At 37.3% G+C, this 15,562-nt stretch overlaps 1 protein-coding gene and 1 long non-coding RNA gene across 2 annotated transcripts; one reads left to right on the top strand and one right to left on the bottom strand.

The window, feature by feature from the left end:
- Positions 1 to 2,144: 2,144 nt before the first annotated feature.
- LOC141605872 (putative clathrin assembly protein At5g57200) lies at positions 2,145 to 8,316 on the top strand. Its single transcript, XM_074424790.1, has 15 exons — positions 2,145 to 2,497; positions 2,619 to 2,688; positions 2,943 to 3,040; positions 3,458 to 3,596; positions 3,691 to 3,818; positions 3,924 to 4,016; positions 4,116 to 4,166; positions 4,793 to 4,858; positions 4,976 to 5,041; positions 5,128 to 5,208; positions 5,659 to 5,736; positions 6,228 to 6,410; positions 6,821 to 6,896; positions 7,009 to 7,130; positions 7,650 to 8,316. Exons 1-15 carry the CDS (start codon positions 2,408 to 2,410, stop codon positions 8,058 to 8,060), a joined length of 1,752 nt encoding a protein of 583 aa, XP_074280891.1. The 5' UTR covers positions 2,145 to 2,407; the 3' UTR covers positions 8,061 to 8,316.
- Positions 8,317 to 8,809: 493 nt separating this feature from the next.
- On the bottom strand, positions 8,810 to 13,201 carry LOC141605873 (uncharacterized). Its single transcript, XR_012526516.1, has 3 exons — positions 12,721 to 13,201; positions 9,712 to 9,824; positions 8,810 to 9,101 (listed from the first exon to the last, which is right to left on the bottom strand). It is a non-coding gene; the product is annotated as an uncharacterized LOC141605873 (long non-coding RNA).
- Between the last annotated feature and the right edge of the window lie 2,361 nt (positions 13,202 to 15,562).

Below are 15,562 nucleotides of genomic sequence, written 5' to 3'. Positions count from 1 at the left end.
TGCTGATCATCGGAGTATGGGTGTTGTGGTGACGGTGGTGATGTGGTTGTGTTGTGACGCTTGTGGGGTTGTGACAGCTGTGATGCTGTGGTGTGTGTGATTGTGGTGGAGTCACTTGTGGGAGTGGCTTCACACCCTAGTTCGCCCTTCGTGGAACCCATCACGGGAGGGGATGTGCACATTAAGGGACAGGGATTGTTAGTCGCTCGTTGATGAGCTGGACTTGGTGGGGATGGGCTGCCGTCCCCCACCGGCGGAGTGGATTACCTGTTGCGATGGGTAATCCGGCAGGGCTACACACTTCGGTGTGTAATCAGTTACTGTGGAGGATGATCAGCCAGTTACATTGTTTGTTTGTCTTATATTGATTGAATGGTACTGACCCCGTTGTTGTTGTTTGTGGAATCTGCTGTGATCCATTCGGGGATGGTGAACAGGCTTGACATGTATTGCTTTTGGTGAGCTTGGGCGGTCATGGGGGAGTCGTCTTCACCAGTTATAGCATCACAGTCTCGAGTCTTAGTTATGACTTTGTAGTTGTCAGCTGTTGGATTTATTTCATTGGTTTTGGATTTGGATTTAGTTGATGTAAAACATTTACACTTTTCAGTATTTCTAATAAATGTGTTAGGACAGACGCTTGTGATATGTACTAATCTCGGGCAACCGAGATGGTAACACTCTTTCATGGCTGGGTGGTCCTGGTAAGGCACCTTGGTATGAGGGGGTGTTACAGTATTGCCTTTATCCTTTCATCACCATAGAATTCTTTTTGGAGTCTATCTCATGCTTCTTTTGCGGTAAAAGCCCACATTATTCTTGGAAAAATGATCTCCGAAACGGCATCAAAGATGACACACAAGGCTTTGGCGTCATTTATTTCATTCTCATTTATTTTCTTTAAGGTTGTTTCGGTGGTTGGAACACCTCCTTGTTGTTTTTGGGGACCATTTTCTACTATCTCCCATAGTGCATTTGCTCTTAAGAAAAGCTTCATTTTAATGCACCAATGGTCGTAATTTTCTCAAAAGAAATCTAGAGGGGTGAGCAATAGAGTGTTTGATGCGGAAGCCATAATTTTATTTTGTTGCCCTTAAGATCTTTAGAGCTCTTGATACCACTTGTTGGTGTATGGGCGAGTATAGAAAGTAGAGTGGAGATTAGTTGTTAGTTTAGTTGATTAGTTGAAGTTTGATTACCTGAAGGTTGATTAGTTGAAGTTTAGTTTGAAGGAATTAGTTATGTATTATTTGTATGTGAAATTTTCGGGATACACTTGGGTACATAGAAATGGGAGGGGAGGTCCTCTATTTATAGAGCTCCTCCTCCTTCTCATACATCCTAAGAACACTCTAGAATAGGACATTCTAGAGTGGCCTAGGCACGGAACTCTCTAGAGTTCCTTACCACTTATACACATGTCTAGAAGGTTCTAGGTTGTTCTACATAAACCTAGAACATACATGACTCTTCTAGATCCTTCTAGACTCTTCTAGTTGTTTCTAAATTATTCTAGCACATTCCGGATAAATATAGAACATTTCGGAAACTTCTAAAATACACTAAAAGTCTCATACTTCAACAAATATGTACAGCAACGAGTAATAAATGTGTATTGGGCCATGGAACAATAATTACGGAGTATTAAGTTTAAACAATTTAGTTTAACATAAAAATTTCCTTTTACTGGTGGTTAAGTTCTACAGAGTAAGTGGTAGTTTTGTGGAAGGTCTTGTGTTCGATTCTGTATAATTACATTCTTTTTTCCCTGCAAAGACCCAAGTCGCTGACCCCCTAAGCGACTTTGTCCCAAGTCGCTCTCCTGGTAAGCGACCTTAATCCTGAACCTATCATCGCCAAAAACCGAGCCTACGTGGACCCATTTTGGGTAATTAGTTTAAAAATCACCCCATTTCGTTAAAATGTTTGTTATTAAGCCCCATTTTGAAAAAAAAAAATTCCTCGAAGCGACCATACAAACAATTATTTCTTTATTCACCCCCCAAAAAAAAATTATTTCTCATCAAACCAATTATTTAATTTATTTTTAAAATTTTATATTGTAAAAATACAGCCGTAATACACAAACAATTATTTGTCTTTCCTAAAAAAAAGAAATCCACAATAATTGGTGAGATGTTCCTATAGAGGGAAGAAAAAAGAGAGAAATTACAAACGAACATGTTCCTTGTTTCTCTTTGGTTTGACATTGCTACACCACCCGCCATTGTTACACATTAACAACATAAATTAACCAACCAACAAAAATTAACAACAATTTCTCCCTCCATTTTTGTCTATATCTCTCTCTCTCTCTCTCTCTCTTTCACATTTTCTTCTGGGTTCTGCATAAAAATCCCATATAATTTAATTTGTTGCTGCATTAAATTTAAATTTTAAATTTTATATGGGAACATTTCAGAGCTTCAGGAAAGCCTATGGTGCCCTTAAGGATTCCACCACTGTTAGCCTTGCAAAAGTCAACAGCGATTTCAAGGTTCCTTTTTTTATTTTTAATTTTTCATAATTTTCCCTCCAAATTTCATTTTCTAATTTTTATATTGTTGTTGTAATTGTTATCATTTGATCGTGAATTTTTGAATGTTGGGTTTGGTTAGGATTTGGATGTAGCAGTGGTCAAGGCAACTAATCATGTTGAATCCCCTCCTAAGGAACGCCATGTTAGAAGTAAGTTTATATATAATTTTGCAAAATGATCAGGGAATTATTCTTGCATTATGATATTTGTTGAAGATGTAAGCCAAAAAAATATATTACAAATTTAGCAATTTTGTGCATGAATTTTGACTAATGAATGTATTGAGTTTGAATTTTTTCTTTGTTGAAGGGTTGATTATAGGGGAAATGGTCAAATGTTGCAAAATTTTGCTTTTTATAATTTGGGTTGTTGATTAGATTGTGAATTTTTGGATGTCGATCAGAAATATTTGCTGCAACATCGGTGGTACGGTCACGAGCAGATGTTGCCTATTGCATTCATGCATTGGCAAGGAGGTTGGCCAAGACGCGAAATTGGATTGTAATGCTCCTTTCTTTCATCTTAGGACTTTGTATTATTTTTCTCATGTGTATTCACCCACCATTAACTATAATTGATGGTTCTTCTGATATGTTGGAAAAATGGATACCTTCAAATTCAATCAATCGAGGTCTCCATTTGACCTTGTAATTTGTTTGTATGTTACTTTTGACTCTTAATTATACGTTGCCTCGTGTGTTTGACACTTGAACACTTCATTTTGAACCAAAAACGTGAGTATTTTTCTTAAAATAACCGAGTCCAAATCTTGAACACAGACCCGCCTCCAAGTAACATAGCTGGTAACTCCAGTCCTAGACAGGATGCCTACTGTTGTATGCGCATGTAAAATATTGATCCCTAGATTAAACTTGATTAGATTGTACAAATCTCTTATTAAAGCATTTGAATAAACAGGTTGCAGTGAAAGTATTGATAGTTATTCATAGGACATTAAGAGAGGGAGATCCTACATTTAGGGAGGAGATACTAGCCTATTCACACAGGGGACATATTCTTCAAATATCAAATTTCAAGGATGACTCTAGTCCTCTAGGTACGCTCCTGCTTTTACTCTTGTTAAGATCGTGATATTGTCAATTGGCTAACTTGAGAGGTTAATTTCGGTTAGTGTGACGATTTTGATGTAGCTTGGGATTGTTCTGCCTGGGTCCGTACCTATGCACTTTTCCTCGAAGAAAGACTCGAGTGCTATAGGGTCTTGAAGTATGACATTGAGGCAGAGCGGTTAACTAGATCCTCACCTGGTGCAAGCAAGGTAATTAAATGTTTATTTAATGCATTTCACATGTAAGACCGTTGAGTTTTTCTTATTCACATAAGTATGATCAAAGTGGCTTAAAGTAGGTCAGCGGTTTTACAGGTACATAGTAGAACGCGACTTCTGACTTCTGATGAATTATTAGAGCAGTTACCTGCTCTTCAGCAGCTTTTGTACCGGCTAATGGGTTGTCAGGTACCTTTGACTGTGTCGACTTTGTCTTTTTTGTCAATGCAACTCCTAGGCCAGTTAATGAGATTTGATAAATGTTCTAACTTGCAAAGTCTTTGGCAGCCTGAAGGAGCAGCTTGCAGCAATTATCTCATACAGTATGCTCTCGCTTTGGTATGGACATTACGCTTTCATTTCTTGAATTCCTCCTTGTGTTTAGTGTAAAACTTCATATCCTTACTGGAAATGATGTCTTTCTTTGTTTAGTTCTTGTACAATATTGTACACTTGTACTTCTCGTGCTGTTTCTTGTCTCAATCCCTTGGCGTAGAAAAAAAAATATTTTTTGGAAAAAAAAAAAAAAAAGTACCTATAATTGGATGATTGCTTAAGTAGTGAGTTGCAGACTTAATTTATTTGTTTCGTGTCTTTAGATTAAATGGTGATTGTCTAATTCCCACAAAAGCTAAGAGAATTGTCTTTTGCATATAAGGTTAGCATATAATACAAGTGTAATTTCCTCTATTGCAATCTCAATTCCAAACTCAAATGTCGAGAAGTTTTCTTTAAGCCAATGTTACTCCAGCTTGCATGAATGTGTCTAAGTTTCATACATGACTTTTTTTGAAAGGTTCCGTGTTTTCAGCTTAATTAAGTGTCGGACACGAGCAGCCAAACTGAAGTGTCAAAATAACACAGCTTTAAATAAATGACACCTTAGTACGATGTTATAACCATGGTAGTGGTGATATCTCCAATCTCAGCTTGATTTCTTAACTTCTTTTCTGTTTATATTGTAGGTCTTGAAAGAGAGCTTTAAAATCTACTGTGCCATTAATGATGGGATAATTAACCTCGTGGACATGGTACGAAATTTCTGTTTAACAGCTTGTAAGCTACATTATTTGATGTAATATCAGTGACATTCCAAACAGTTTTTGCTTTAATTTCTAATCTTCATGTTCATCACCATGTTTGTGTAGTTCTTCGACATGACTAAGCACGATGCTGTTAAAGCACTTGACGTCTACAAACGAGCTGGCCAACAGGTACACTATAGTAATTCATAAAGGAAGAAATTTGCACTTAGACTCTAGTTTTTTCTTGATATTTTACTTTGTCTATTTATTTACAGGCTGAACATCTAGCTGACTTCTATGAATTTTGCAAAAGATTGGATCTAGCCAGGAACTTTCAGTTTCCTACATTACGACAGGTTGTTCTCTTCAACTGAACAGAAAATACAAGCTTTATTTTTTTTTCTTGAACACTTAAACGAGCTGGATCTCAAATTTTTTTCAACACCACTCGAATTATCAGCAATTACTACAGTAGAATTCAAACGGCTTAAATTAATAGGTAAATGAGTTTGTCTCTCTCGCCTTTTTATCGAACGAGACTGTCCCTTTAGAAACCACCTGCTATTTTGTTTAGGTGTCTTGTTTTAAGTTTCTTATTGTAGATTTGTAAACGATTTGTCGATGGTGTTCTAGAATCTAAATGCAATTTTTTCGGGTCATCCGTTAACCATCTCTTGGTTATGTGGGCATACATTGCACGGCCTTACCAGGCCACGGGAGCCTTTGAGGCACTAGGCTATTGTTGTTGGTCTTGATGTGTTTTGAGTTATAAAAACTGATGCTCTGAAGTTTCCTTCCTTGAACAGCCACCCCCTTCTTTTCTTGCGACCATGGAGGAATATGTGAGAGAGGCACCACAAAGCGGTACTGTTGCAAATAGACTGGTGAGGATTTTGACTCTGCTCATTCTGCCTCCAGCTACATCTATTGTTTGTTTTACACTCTTCGTATCATTCAGTTTTCGGTCTTGGTGCTTAGGTGCTTCCTAGTCATTGCAGTGGTTAGTTATAGACCGTTTACCCGTGCAGTTAGTGGTTGATCTAGCTTAAGCATAAGTCTCGAGTTCGGCTCTTTGGGAATGCAGCAGTATCATGACTAGACTGGATGGTTTAAACTTAAAAGAAATGTTGCTAGTATTTTTATCTTTGATGAACTATTGCGTTCATGTCCGACACAACTTTTTTGATGTGGTTTTGAAATGACACAGACAAAAACTAACTTAATTACATAGCCAATTCTGGCTAGTAATTTATCAGTCAAAGCTGAATTTTTGGAGTAATATTTGAAGTTTGGGTTTCATTTCGAGTCAGTTTGCAAATGCTGCCGAAAGAGAACTTGAAGATGGTTGACAGTCAGTAGCGTATTTTATGTACAGGAGTATCAACAAAGAGATGAATCCCCTCACGAATCAGATGAACCTGAAGATGCAGAAAATGAACAAAAGCAAGACCAAGAAGTTGAGGATCAACCCGAGGAGCCACAGGAAGAGCCTCAGCCTGAGCCCGAGCCTCAACCTGAACCGCCTCCTTTGATATCTACAGACGACGATGATCTTCTTGTATGTTATATTGCCTGTTCCAGTTCTCCTTAAATTGAAACCTGTTAGGCAACCAAGTGGTGTTAGTCCAGTGGTAGCCGGGTTAAACCTTGAAGCTTGCAGAAATGCAGGAGTTGAGAGGTACCGGGTTCGACTACCAGCTGGGGCGATGATCACTTGGCCACTGCAACCCCCGAAGGGGGTGGCTTACATGGTCCATGTGGTGGTGCGGGAATGCATGGGCCCAGGGGGGATTCAACTCCCTCGTCATCAAAAAAAAAAAAAAAAAAAAAGAGAAACCTGTTAGGCTGTTATCATCAAAACTCCCCTTGTGTCACCCTTTACACCGAAAAAATTAATTCTGAATTTTCAATATGTTCAAACTTCAAACTAAGCTAATTCTGTACGTTTCTCTTAATCTGATTTTGCAGGGATTGCGCGAGTTAAATCCAAGGGCTGCAGAACTGGAACAAAGCAATGCCCTAGCTCTTGCCATTATTCCACCAGGTTTATATCTATAGACCCTTTATCTATATTATATTATGTATGTTTTCAATTAATTATGGTTAGCTTCAACTTCAAAAAATTACACACTTTTCCGATTTCTGTATGAATGCAGGAGGTGAAAATCAATTTACAACCAGCAATGCCTTGACTGAACTCAGTACATCAGGATGGGAGCTAGCCCTAGTTACTACACCCAGCAACATCAACAACGCTCCTCCACCCTCCACCAAATTGGTTGGTCTTTTTAAACTTCTACTCATGAAGCTCTTTTCTGTTTTTAATTGCTCCCTTCGACTCAAACGGACTATTTACCTATTCTATTTTAGACTGTCGCATCCAATTAGTTAACGATCCATTTTGGGAAGTTAGAGTAAAAATGACTAGTTTATCCTTACCAAGGCATGAGACGATGAGAGAGGGGTAACTTAGACCCTATGTCAAAACCAAACTTGCGCTTGGTTGTACAAAAAGTCAGTGCAAAGACAAACGTAATTACGTAAACAATTTGTTTCAACAACGAGTAAGCCGCCCCTTTTACCGGCCAAATTGCACCCACAAGGGTTTGAACCCTGGACACCATGAGTCCTTCATTCATGTTTTCAATCACTTCAGCAAACCCATTTTGATCTTTCAACATTAATTTTGTTAATCTTCTGCACATTGAATGACTACAATACTATCTAGAATAGCTGCCTAGTATTGCTACATTCCTTTTACATTTGGTGATAATTTGGTTTTATTGTGGGAGCTCAGGCGGGTGGCTTCGATGCGCTATTACTCGATAGCTTATACGAAGACGACAGCGCAAGGAGACAACTGCAAATGCAGAACGCAGGTTACGGTCCATATGGAATGGGGGCAGACCCGGCTCAAGTACACAACCCATTTGAACAGCAACAGCACGACCCTTTTTTCAACTCGCACAACTTCGCTCCACCCACAAATGTTCAATTGGCTATGTTGTCTCAGCAGCAACATCAACAACAAATGATGATGGTACCTTACCAGAACGCACCTCCCTCCCAATACCCACAACCACAACCACAACCACAACCACAACCAATGCAACACATGGGCATGGATCCACATAACCCATTTGGAGACCCGTTTTCAGTCTTTCCTCAAAATTCGACATTGCAACAAGGGAATCATGGTTTGCTCTAGAAGAGTAATGGCTCTCATCTCATCTCATCACTATTTTTTTTTCCCCTTTTTGTAGATGGTCTGTTGTATTCCTTCATTCTTTTTGTGATTAGCAAATTTTATTTTTGATGTTATTCACATAATGTTTCAATATTAACCCTGTATCCATATGTTGAAGTCATTCATTGCAAATTTCGGTCCTGGTGACAAGTACAGTCATGTTTTTATTGAGCCAATGTATGAATTTTGATCTTCAAATATAAGCAGAAGATACCGACAATATAATTCTGTAATTTCTGTTTATATTTACCAACAAAACTATCAATTCGAGAAATAGAGCAAAACGTTATCTTGAAAGTACGTTTGATCAGCTAGGCCTCCTTGTAGACTGTTCAGAATGAAGATGTAATTTCCTGCTCAAAGGGAAGGCGATAGATTAGGTTGATTCAGGGAATATAGAAGCGCAAATTCTCATTGTAGACGGGCAATGTCGCCATTTTAACAAAAAATTGTTACTGCTTAGAAAATTGTTCTGGCAATTTTTTATCAAAAAATGGTGGCATTTTATTGTAAATGGGGCACATTTACGACATCTTAAGCTTAACGAAAAAAGTGATAGTCTTAAGGGAGACTTATTCAGATAGAAGAGCATGTGTCGAGCTAATCCAGGGAGATAGTTGAGATTAGAGTCTCTCCCATTATTTAGCGAATAAAACAGCAATCAATGCAAAAAGTTTACAAGAGAAATTTCGATAACCAATAAAAAGAGATTAAAATCAAAAGCGATATGCAAGCGGTAAAATTATACGGAGCATTCAAGTGTAACAACAGGCTAATAGTAAAAAGATCAACATGTTCTAAAGCGGCATTGCAAGCAACAGAAAAATAGAGCTTCCACAGCTACCTGTTGAAACCTTATAAATACAAAAGGGAACCTAACTTTGCTGTTTGCTGTGGGAACTACAGGTTACATTATGTACAAACGCCATTTCAGTTGAACATTCTTTTTTCTTCACAGATAGACATAGATATTCCGCGTTCATGCCCCATCAAAGCACAAGCCTGCAGTTTCAAGCAATCCAATATTTGAAAAGATACGTTTAGCATCCAAGTGTTCATAGATATAACTTGCCACGGGCAGATACAATCATATAACCATACAAAAATAAAGAGCACTACAGAGTGGGAAGATAGCAGATGCCACCTAGTCGTAGCTGGCATTGCTGGCAGCATCATTGAGTGGCGATACTAATGATCCAGCTTTGAAGCCCGTTAATATTAAAAGTGCCCAAATGTCCATTTTTTTTAAAGAGTGGAAATCCACTAGAGAATTTCCTTACAAGTGTTCCCAAATATAATGCCAGCCACCACTGTGGTAATTACTCCCTCCATCCCGGTCAATTGTTGTCCTTTGGTTTTGGCACAAAGACCAAGGAAAGAGGAAGAGGCCAATTACTAAGTGACAAGTGGAACAAATAGAGTGTAAATGATCAAATTGTTCATCAAGTTCATTCTAAAAATATAAAGGACAACAACTCACTGAGACACCCCAATATGGAAAAGGACACAGAGGGAGTAATTGTTAAGAATGGACCAATCAAACCACCAATATTGCAAGGGATGATGGCAACTTACAAAAAAATGCTCAAATAGATTGGCACTATATACTTACTAGGGGTATATGTGAAATGGCCACAGCTAAACTTCACTAATCTTCATTTTCGGACATAGTTTCATCCTCCGTGTTTTGTGATAATGCATGCACCTCGACCATAGACGGTGAACCTGCAACAACCAACAAGAAAGCAATGGTTTAACCAAGAAGCAACTAACAACTGAAGTAAACTGCTTGAATAGAACACCCTGTCCCAACTAGTAGAATGAAGTAGTCCTACTACATTATATAATTAAAGATCTATAACAAATATTTTGCATCAAGCCTAGAGCGAGTGACATAGAACAGATCACTATGTGCCAAAAATTCAGCTGAAAAACATAAGAACTTAATAATCTAAAGGTGTAGAACAGTTTAGGACTCTTCAATTCCATTTAGAATTAGTAAAATAGCCAAATGACACATAAAAAGGGAAAAAAAAAATTATAATACTCTTTAAAGAGAAAATATAATATAGTTGTATATGTTGCCAAGAGCACGCTTAAAAAAAATCACACATGAATACATTGTGTTTCTAATGAGAACTTGGCCAATTGAATTTCCAGGGGATAGACTCACTTTCTAAACAGATAACAAATTGACAACAAAAGGCCAACTCATCCACTAAAAGTGTAGCTATCTAAATCCTCTAGAGTATTTACTAAATTAATAGGTGAAACTGGGAATTTCCCGCTCAAATCACCCTCAACTACAAATTGGGCCTTAATAGTAAATAGGTTTGATTATTCAATCAAATATTGGGCCTAAATTTTGTTTATTCTATACAAATGTTGGCCTACTTTATAATTCTTATTTCTCAATATTTGTAGAGAAATATATTACACTTAAATACTTTAGACTACCATATATTTTACATATGTTATATTCCATGATATATGTCAGTTTGTAAGATTATTCATATTATTATTATAAGATTTTAACCATAAATATATTTTAATTATTATATTTAAGAATTTTCTCTATCACAAATATCTTCGATCTCTTATTTGAAAAATACATCGCCGAGATACTAATTAGTGTGATTTTATAAAATATGAAAATCTCCCTAAAATACAACAGCGAATACACAATATTTATTAAAATTAGTAAATGTAATGATATTTTGATTTTTCGTATGTAAAATTGTCCTCACGTTTTCCCTATTCTATCTTAATAATTAATAGAACACATCAATATTATAGACTTTAACGGTAAATTTAAAGTGTAATTATTAATAATGCTCATTTCTCTATATACTACACTCTAAAATACCGTGCATTTGCACGGGATCTAAACTAGTTGTATACTACTTTACCCCGAGGATTAGTGTCACCCTGTCAAAAAGTGATCAGACAGTGCGATATAAGCAGAAAAAAAATTTCCACTGCACCAACAAATGTGAGGGAGAACACGAGTACTACTAAAGAAATTGACAAAGTTTCTTAAGGGATAAACAGTAATTTTCCATCAAATGACATTAGTCACAGATAAATTAGTCACGTTAGTTCAACGTTAAAAATCAAAGGGAAACATGAACGAAATTTTTTTACACGCATCAATAAATATGTAAGTGTGAAGTTATACACTTAACGATAAAGGGATATAGTAAACATAACATGTGGTACAAAAAGTATGTCAGAGGCAAATGAGACATGTCTACAACATATGCCTTCCTAAATGTTGCTAGGACCTGGCAACAGGTATCTGATACAATTATACAAATCATATTGATTTGGCCTTAATTGGTTATGTTTCGGAAAACCTAAAAAGAAGCATCTGTCTCCAATTGTCCATCCATATGTTCGTGTGTCATCTGTCCGACATAGACACATTCTTAGAACTAGAAAAGTGAGTCTCATCTCAATATTTGCTCAAACGTCTGATTCGAAGTATATCACATTATCACTATAATTCACATCATTTTGAGAGCATCACCTTCATAGTTAGAATGCCTTAAGCCCTCCATCCATTTACAAGTACTCCTAATAAATATCTTTACATATGAAAAGCACAACAATATCTTTCGGTAAGTCAGACAATAACGGATCCACTGGTGATAAAGAACATGTAGACCAGAAAAGAAAGGGCGATAAATCTCTCAGCTATTTGCACATCAAATGTCTTTCACCAACCACGGTAACGAAAATGTTACATGAGGGGAAAAACGCTTATTCTATCTTTATACAGCAAGATGGAACAGGACTACATTTCTTAATCATTGTCAAATCCCTACTCAAATGGAACCTTTTTCAATTCCCTAGTTTTCCATGGGAACATCGTTTTGAGTACAGCAGCGTGTTCAAATCCCACCTGAGATCAATCTTTCCAATTTTCCTACATCCTGTCACAATGCCCCCTCAATTTCATAGCTTTATTCAGACACTACGGAACACGTGTAACAACATACGGAGTATAACAATCTCGAGAACTAATTGCCATTTTGTTTGTGTGAAATGTGAAGAACTCACAGTAAGACTAGTTTTGTACATGAACATTTACCTTCCAACCGCATTCTAGAATGCTCCTCACGATCAATCCTACTGTACATATCAAAATCCAACCTCTCACCAGTAATTAAACCTTTGACTTTTACCATACAGCAAAAATCTCCATTTTGACCAACCAGGCTTAACAAACAAATGACCACGCAACCACCTTAAATATAGGATCAACTCCATTAAATAAATCCAATATTCAACCTCGCACCAATCATCGCCCTTCGATTACTACTACACCCCCCACAAAATTCTAGTGATGTCGAAAACATTCCAATTTGGAGTGATCCTAACAAATAACCATTAACCAGTCTGAGTTATCGAAAAACTAGCCAAAAGACATTACCCTACTGTCACAAGAGCTCCCACAAATTGCAACCTAAAGGTGTCGAGGTACACAACCTTACCTCGGGTGTTCTCAACACATAGATGTCATTTCTAAATGACGTAAAATAAAAATTGCATCGAAAAATGCTACTTTACAATGACAAGAAGGGCAACCAATTTAGCGAGTCATTAATAGAACAAGTACCTCGATCAAGGAAAAAAGAAGAGGAAGGCCAGCCATTAGACGACACAAGAGACAGCGACTCCTCATCAGTCAACGGGTTAGTCAACTTGCCGACAATCTGTACGAGACTGTCGGCGACAGTGGTACGAGGTGGGGCCCAGTAAGACGAACCGGGTCGAAAGGGTAACCATTCGGGTTCAAGGCGACGAACGATCATGCTATGAATCGCGTCCTCGAGCATCTGCATTCCGGCGACAAATTCGACATCGCCGCCGTGAGACGGTGGCGATGAAGAATCGAGATCGATTTCAATGAGCTGGGCTTTGTGAGAGAAAAGATTAATGGAGGAGAGGGGGGAAATTCGGGGTCTGAGGAGCGAGAGTTTGGTTAGGGTTTGGGTTAATTGGCGCGCCATTGGAGAAGATCAGGGAGAGCTTGGTTTGGTTGATTGATTGGGGAAATTGGGGAAATATATCGAGGGAAATGGGGAAAGTAGCAAATTATTCTAAAGGTGTACTTGTATTTGCAACTAGATTTTGTACCCCTTTTATTGAGTCCATTTTTGAAATAATGGTCAAAAATAAAATATTTGTCGTTTTGGTTCGGTTTTGAAAATATTTGTCAAAATGGTGTCCACGTAGTCTCGGGATTTCTAGACCTGAAACACGCCACTACTAATGGCGTGTTTTGTGAAGGAAACACGCCATTAGTAGTGGCGTGTCTTTACAATAATTTTTTTCCTCAACTGAAAAAAAAAAAAAAAAATTACTTAGGACACGCCATAGGGGATGGCGTGTTTCCCCTCCGAAACCCGTCATTCCCAATGGCGTGTTTGTTTTAGTCCATTTTTTAATGAAGTTTTTTTCCCTACTCATTATAAACACGCCATTGGTAGTGGCGTGTTTTAGGTCCAGAAATCCCGAGCCTACGTGGACACCATTTTGACAAATATTTTCAAAACTGACCCAAAACGACAAATATTTTATTTTTGACCATTATTTCAAAAATGGATTCCCTTTTATTTGTAGGGAGTACATTGTAAAAAAATACAATAATATAATAAGTAATTAAAGCAAAGCTAAAACAACCCGATAAAATATCGTTATTATAGGTCAATTAATCTTTGCTAAATCCAGATAATCATATTCCAAATATTATACTCCCTCTAATCCAATCAAAATACTATACTCCCTCTAATGCAATTCAATTTGTCTCATAACATACTATCGGTGAAATATTTGAGTAGTACTTTGTATTTGGAAATTGTGATCATTCATACTTAGTGTGAGTTAAACATCAATTTTCAACCGTAATTATCACACTATATTTTACGTGTTCTAAACATGGAGAGGAGTCTAAATTAGCAATTAGTAGATTATACAACTGGTTGTATGTAGTTTATGTACAACCTTTTCAATGTTGTCGAGTTTTGTTATAAAGTTGTCGAGCTTTACTAACAAAATTGTCGAGTTATAATACAAAGTTATTGAGCGGAGGAATAATTATTAAACTCAATTACTTTTTAAATTAGCTCAATAACTTATAAAATAGCTCGACAACTTTGTGTAAAGAACTCAACAACTTTAAGGCGGTTGTACAATGCTAATATACAACTGGTTGTAAGATAGTATTTGTACTAAATTAGCAAGGAGTGTTATATTTTTGTTACATAAATCTTTTGATATGGATAGAATTCGACGGTTTAGTTTTATTAAAAATATAATCTCAGTTATTATAAACTAAAATTTCATATTATAATATAAAGAAATTGATGTAAAGTAAAATTTCAAAAGAAACTCCCGTAAAAGATAAGAATTGGAACTTGGCAATATTATACATTATACTTCTAAATCCTAACTGTAACCAGATTTGTATATAATTCATCAACCAAATTAGTATTACTGTAAATTTAAGGGTGTGTTTATTTTGTTTTGTGTTATTAGTCACTCACTATTATAATATAACACCAAATATGAGATTGTACCAAACTCGATAGTACGCATTGCTTGTGATTGCTACAGAGAACGTAACATCATCGGAGTAGTTATTGTCATGAACGACTAATTTAACATTAAGGGTTTGCTTGGATTGAGGGTAAAAGAGGGAGAATGAGTAGGAGAATGATATGTAAGGTGCATTTTTCATGTTTGGTATGAGAGTAACTATTCACCTCCCGAATCTATTACCTCCATGAAGGGGTAATATATTAGTAATATTACCTACCTTCCCCCCCGACTAATGATTAAGGGAGTAAAACATTTCCTTAGTAATCATTACTCTTATGTCAAACCTATTATCAAAGAATTCATTACCCCTTTTGATGGGGCATATTCTGCACCGCTGACCAAGTCAACATATTGAGCAAGGTCAAGGATATCCACAGCAAGTCAACGACTTAGATAGCCTAGCCGATGCAGCCCATCGGCCTGTCAACCTGGGTCTCGGCATGGCAACTTGCCAGTCGGGGCACATACCCGCGTACTCACATCCAAGACCCCTCGGCGGTGAGTCAACAGGGCCCGCCGGCCTGCCATAGGTCCCTCGGCCGAGGGGTAGATCAGTCTTTCCACCTGCTAGCCACTTGGCCACTTGGCCACTACGTGACAAAAGGTGAAAGCCTATAAATACTCCTCAACCTTCATTGAGGAAAGGATCCAACTAATCCACAACTAAACCTAGATATACTATTCATCTGGTAATATCTTCCTCATCTCTCTACAATATACATTCAGTCAAATAACAACTTATCCCTTAAGTTTACTGACTTGGGCGTCGGAGTGAGTACGCTTGGCACAAAGCCAAGCCCTCAGTTCGTTCATTGTTGCAGGAGAGGCCGAGAGGAACGATTAAGACCAAAGGAGAA

This window comes from Silene latifolia, chromosome 10 (genome assembly GCF_048544455.1).
Source record: "Silene latifolia isolate original U9 population chromosome 10, ASM4854445v1, whole genome shotgun sequence".
NCBI classification, from domain to species: Eukaryota; Viridiplantae; Streptophyta; class Magnoliopsida; order Caryophyllales; family Caryophyllaceae; genus Silene; species Silene latifolia.
Note: the sequence above shows the minus strand (reverse complement) of the source record. Positions and strands in the feature narration are given on the sequence as shown.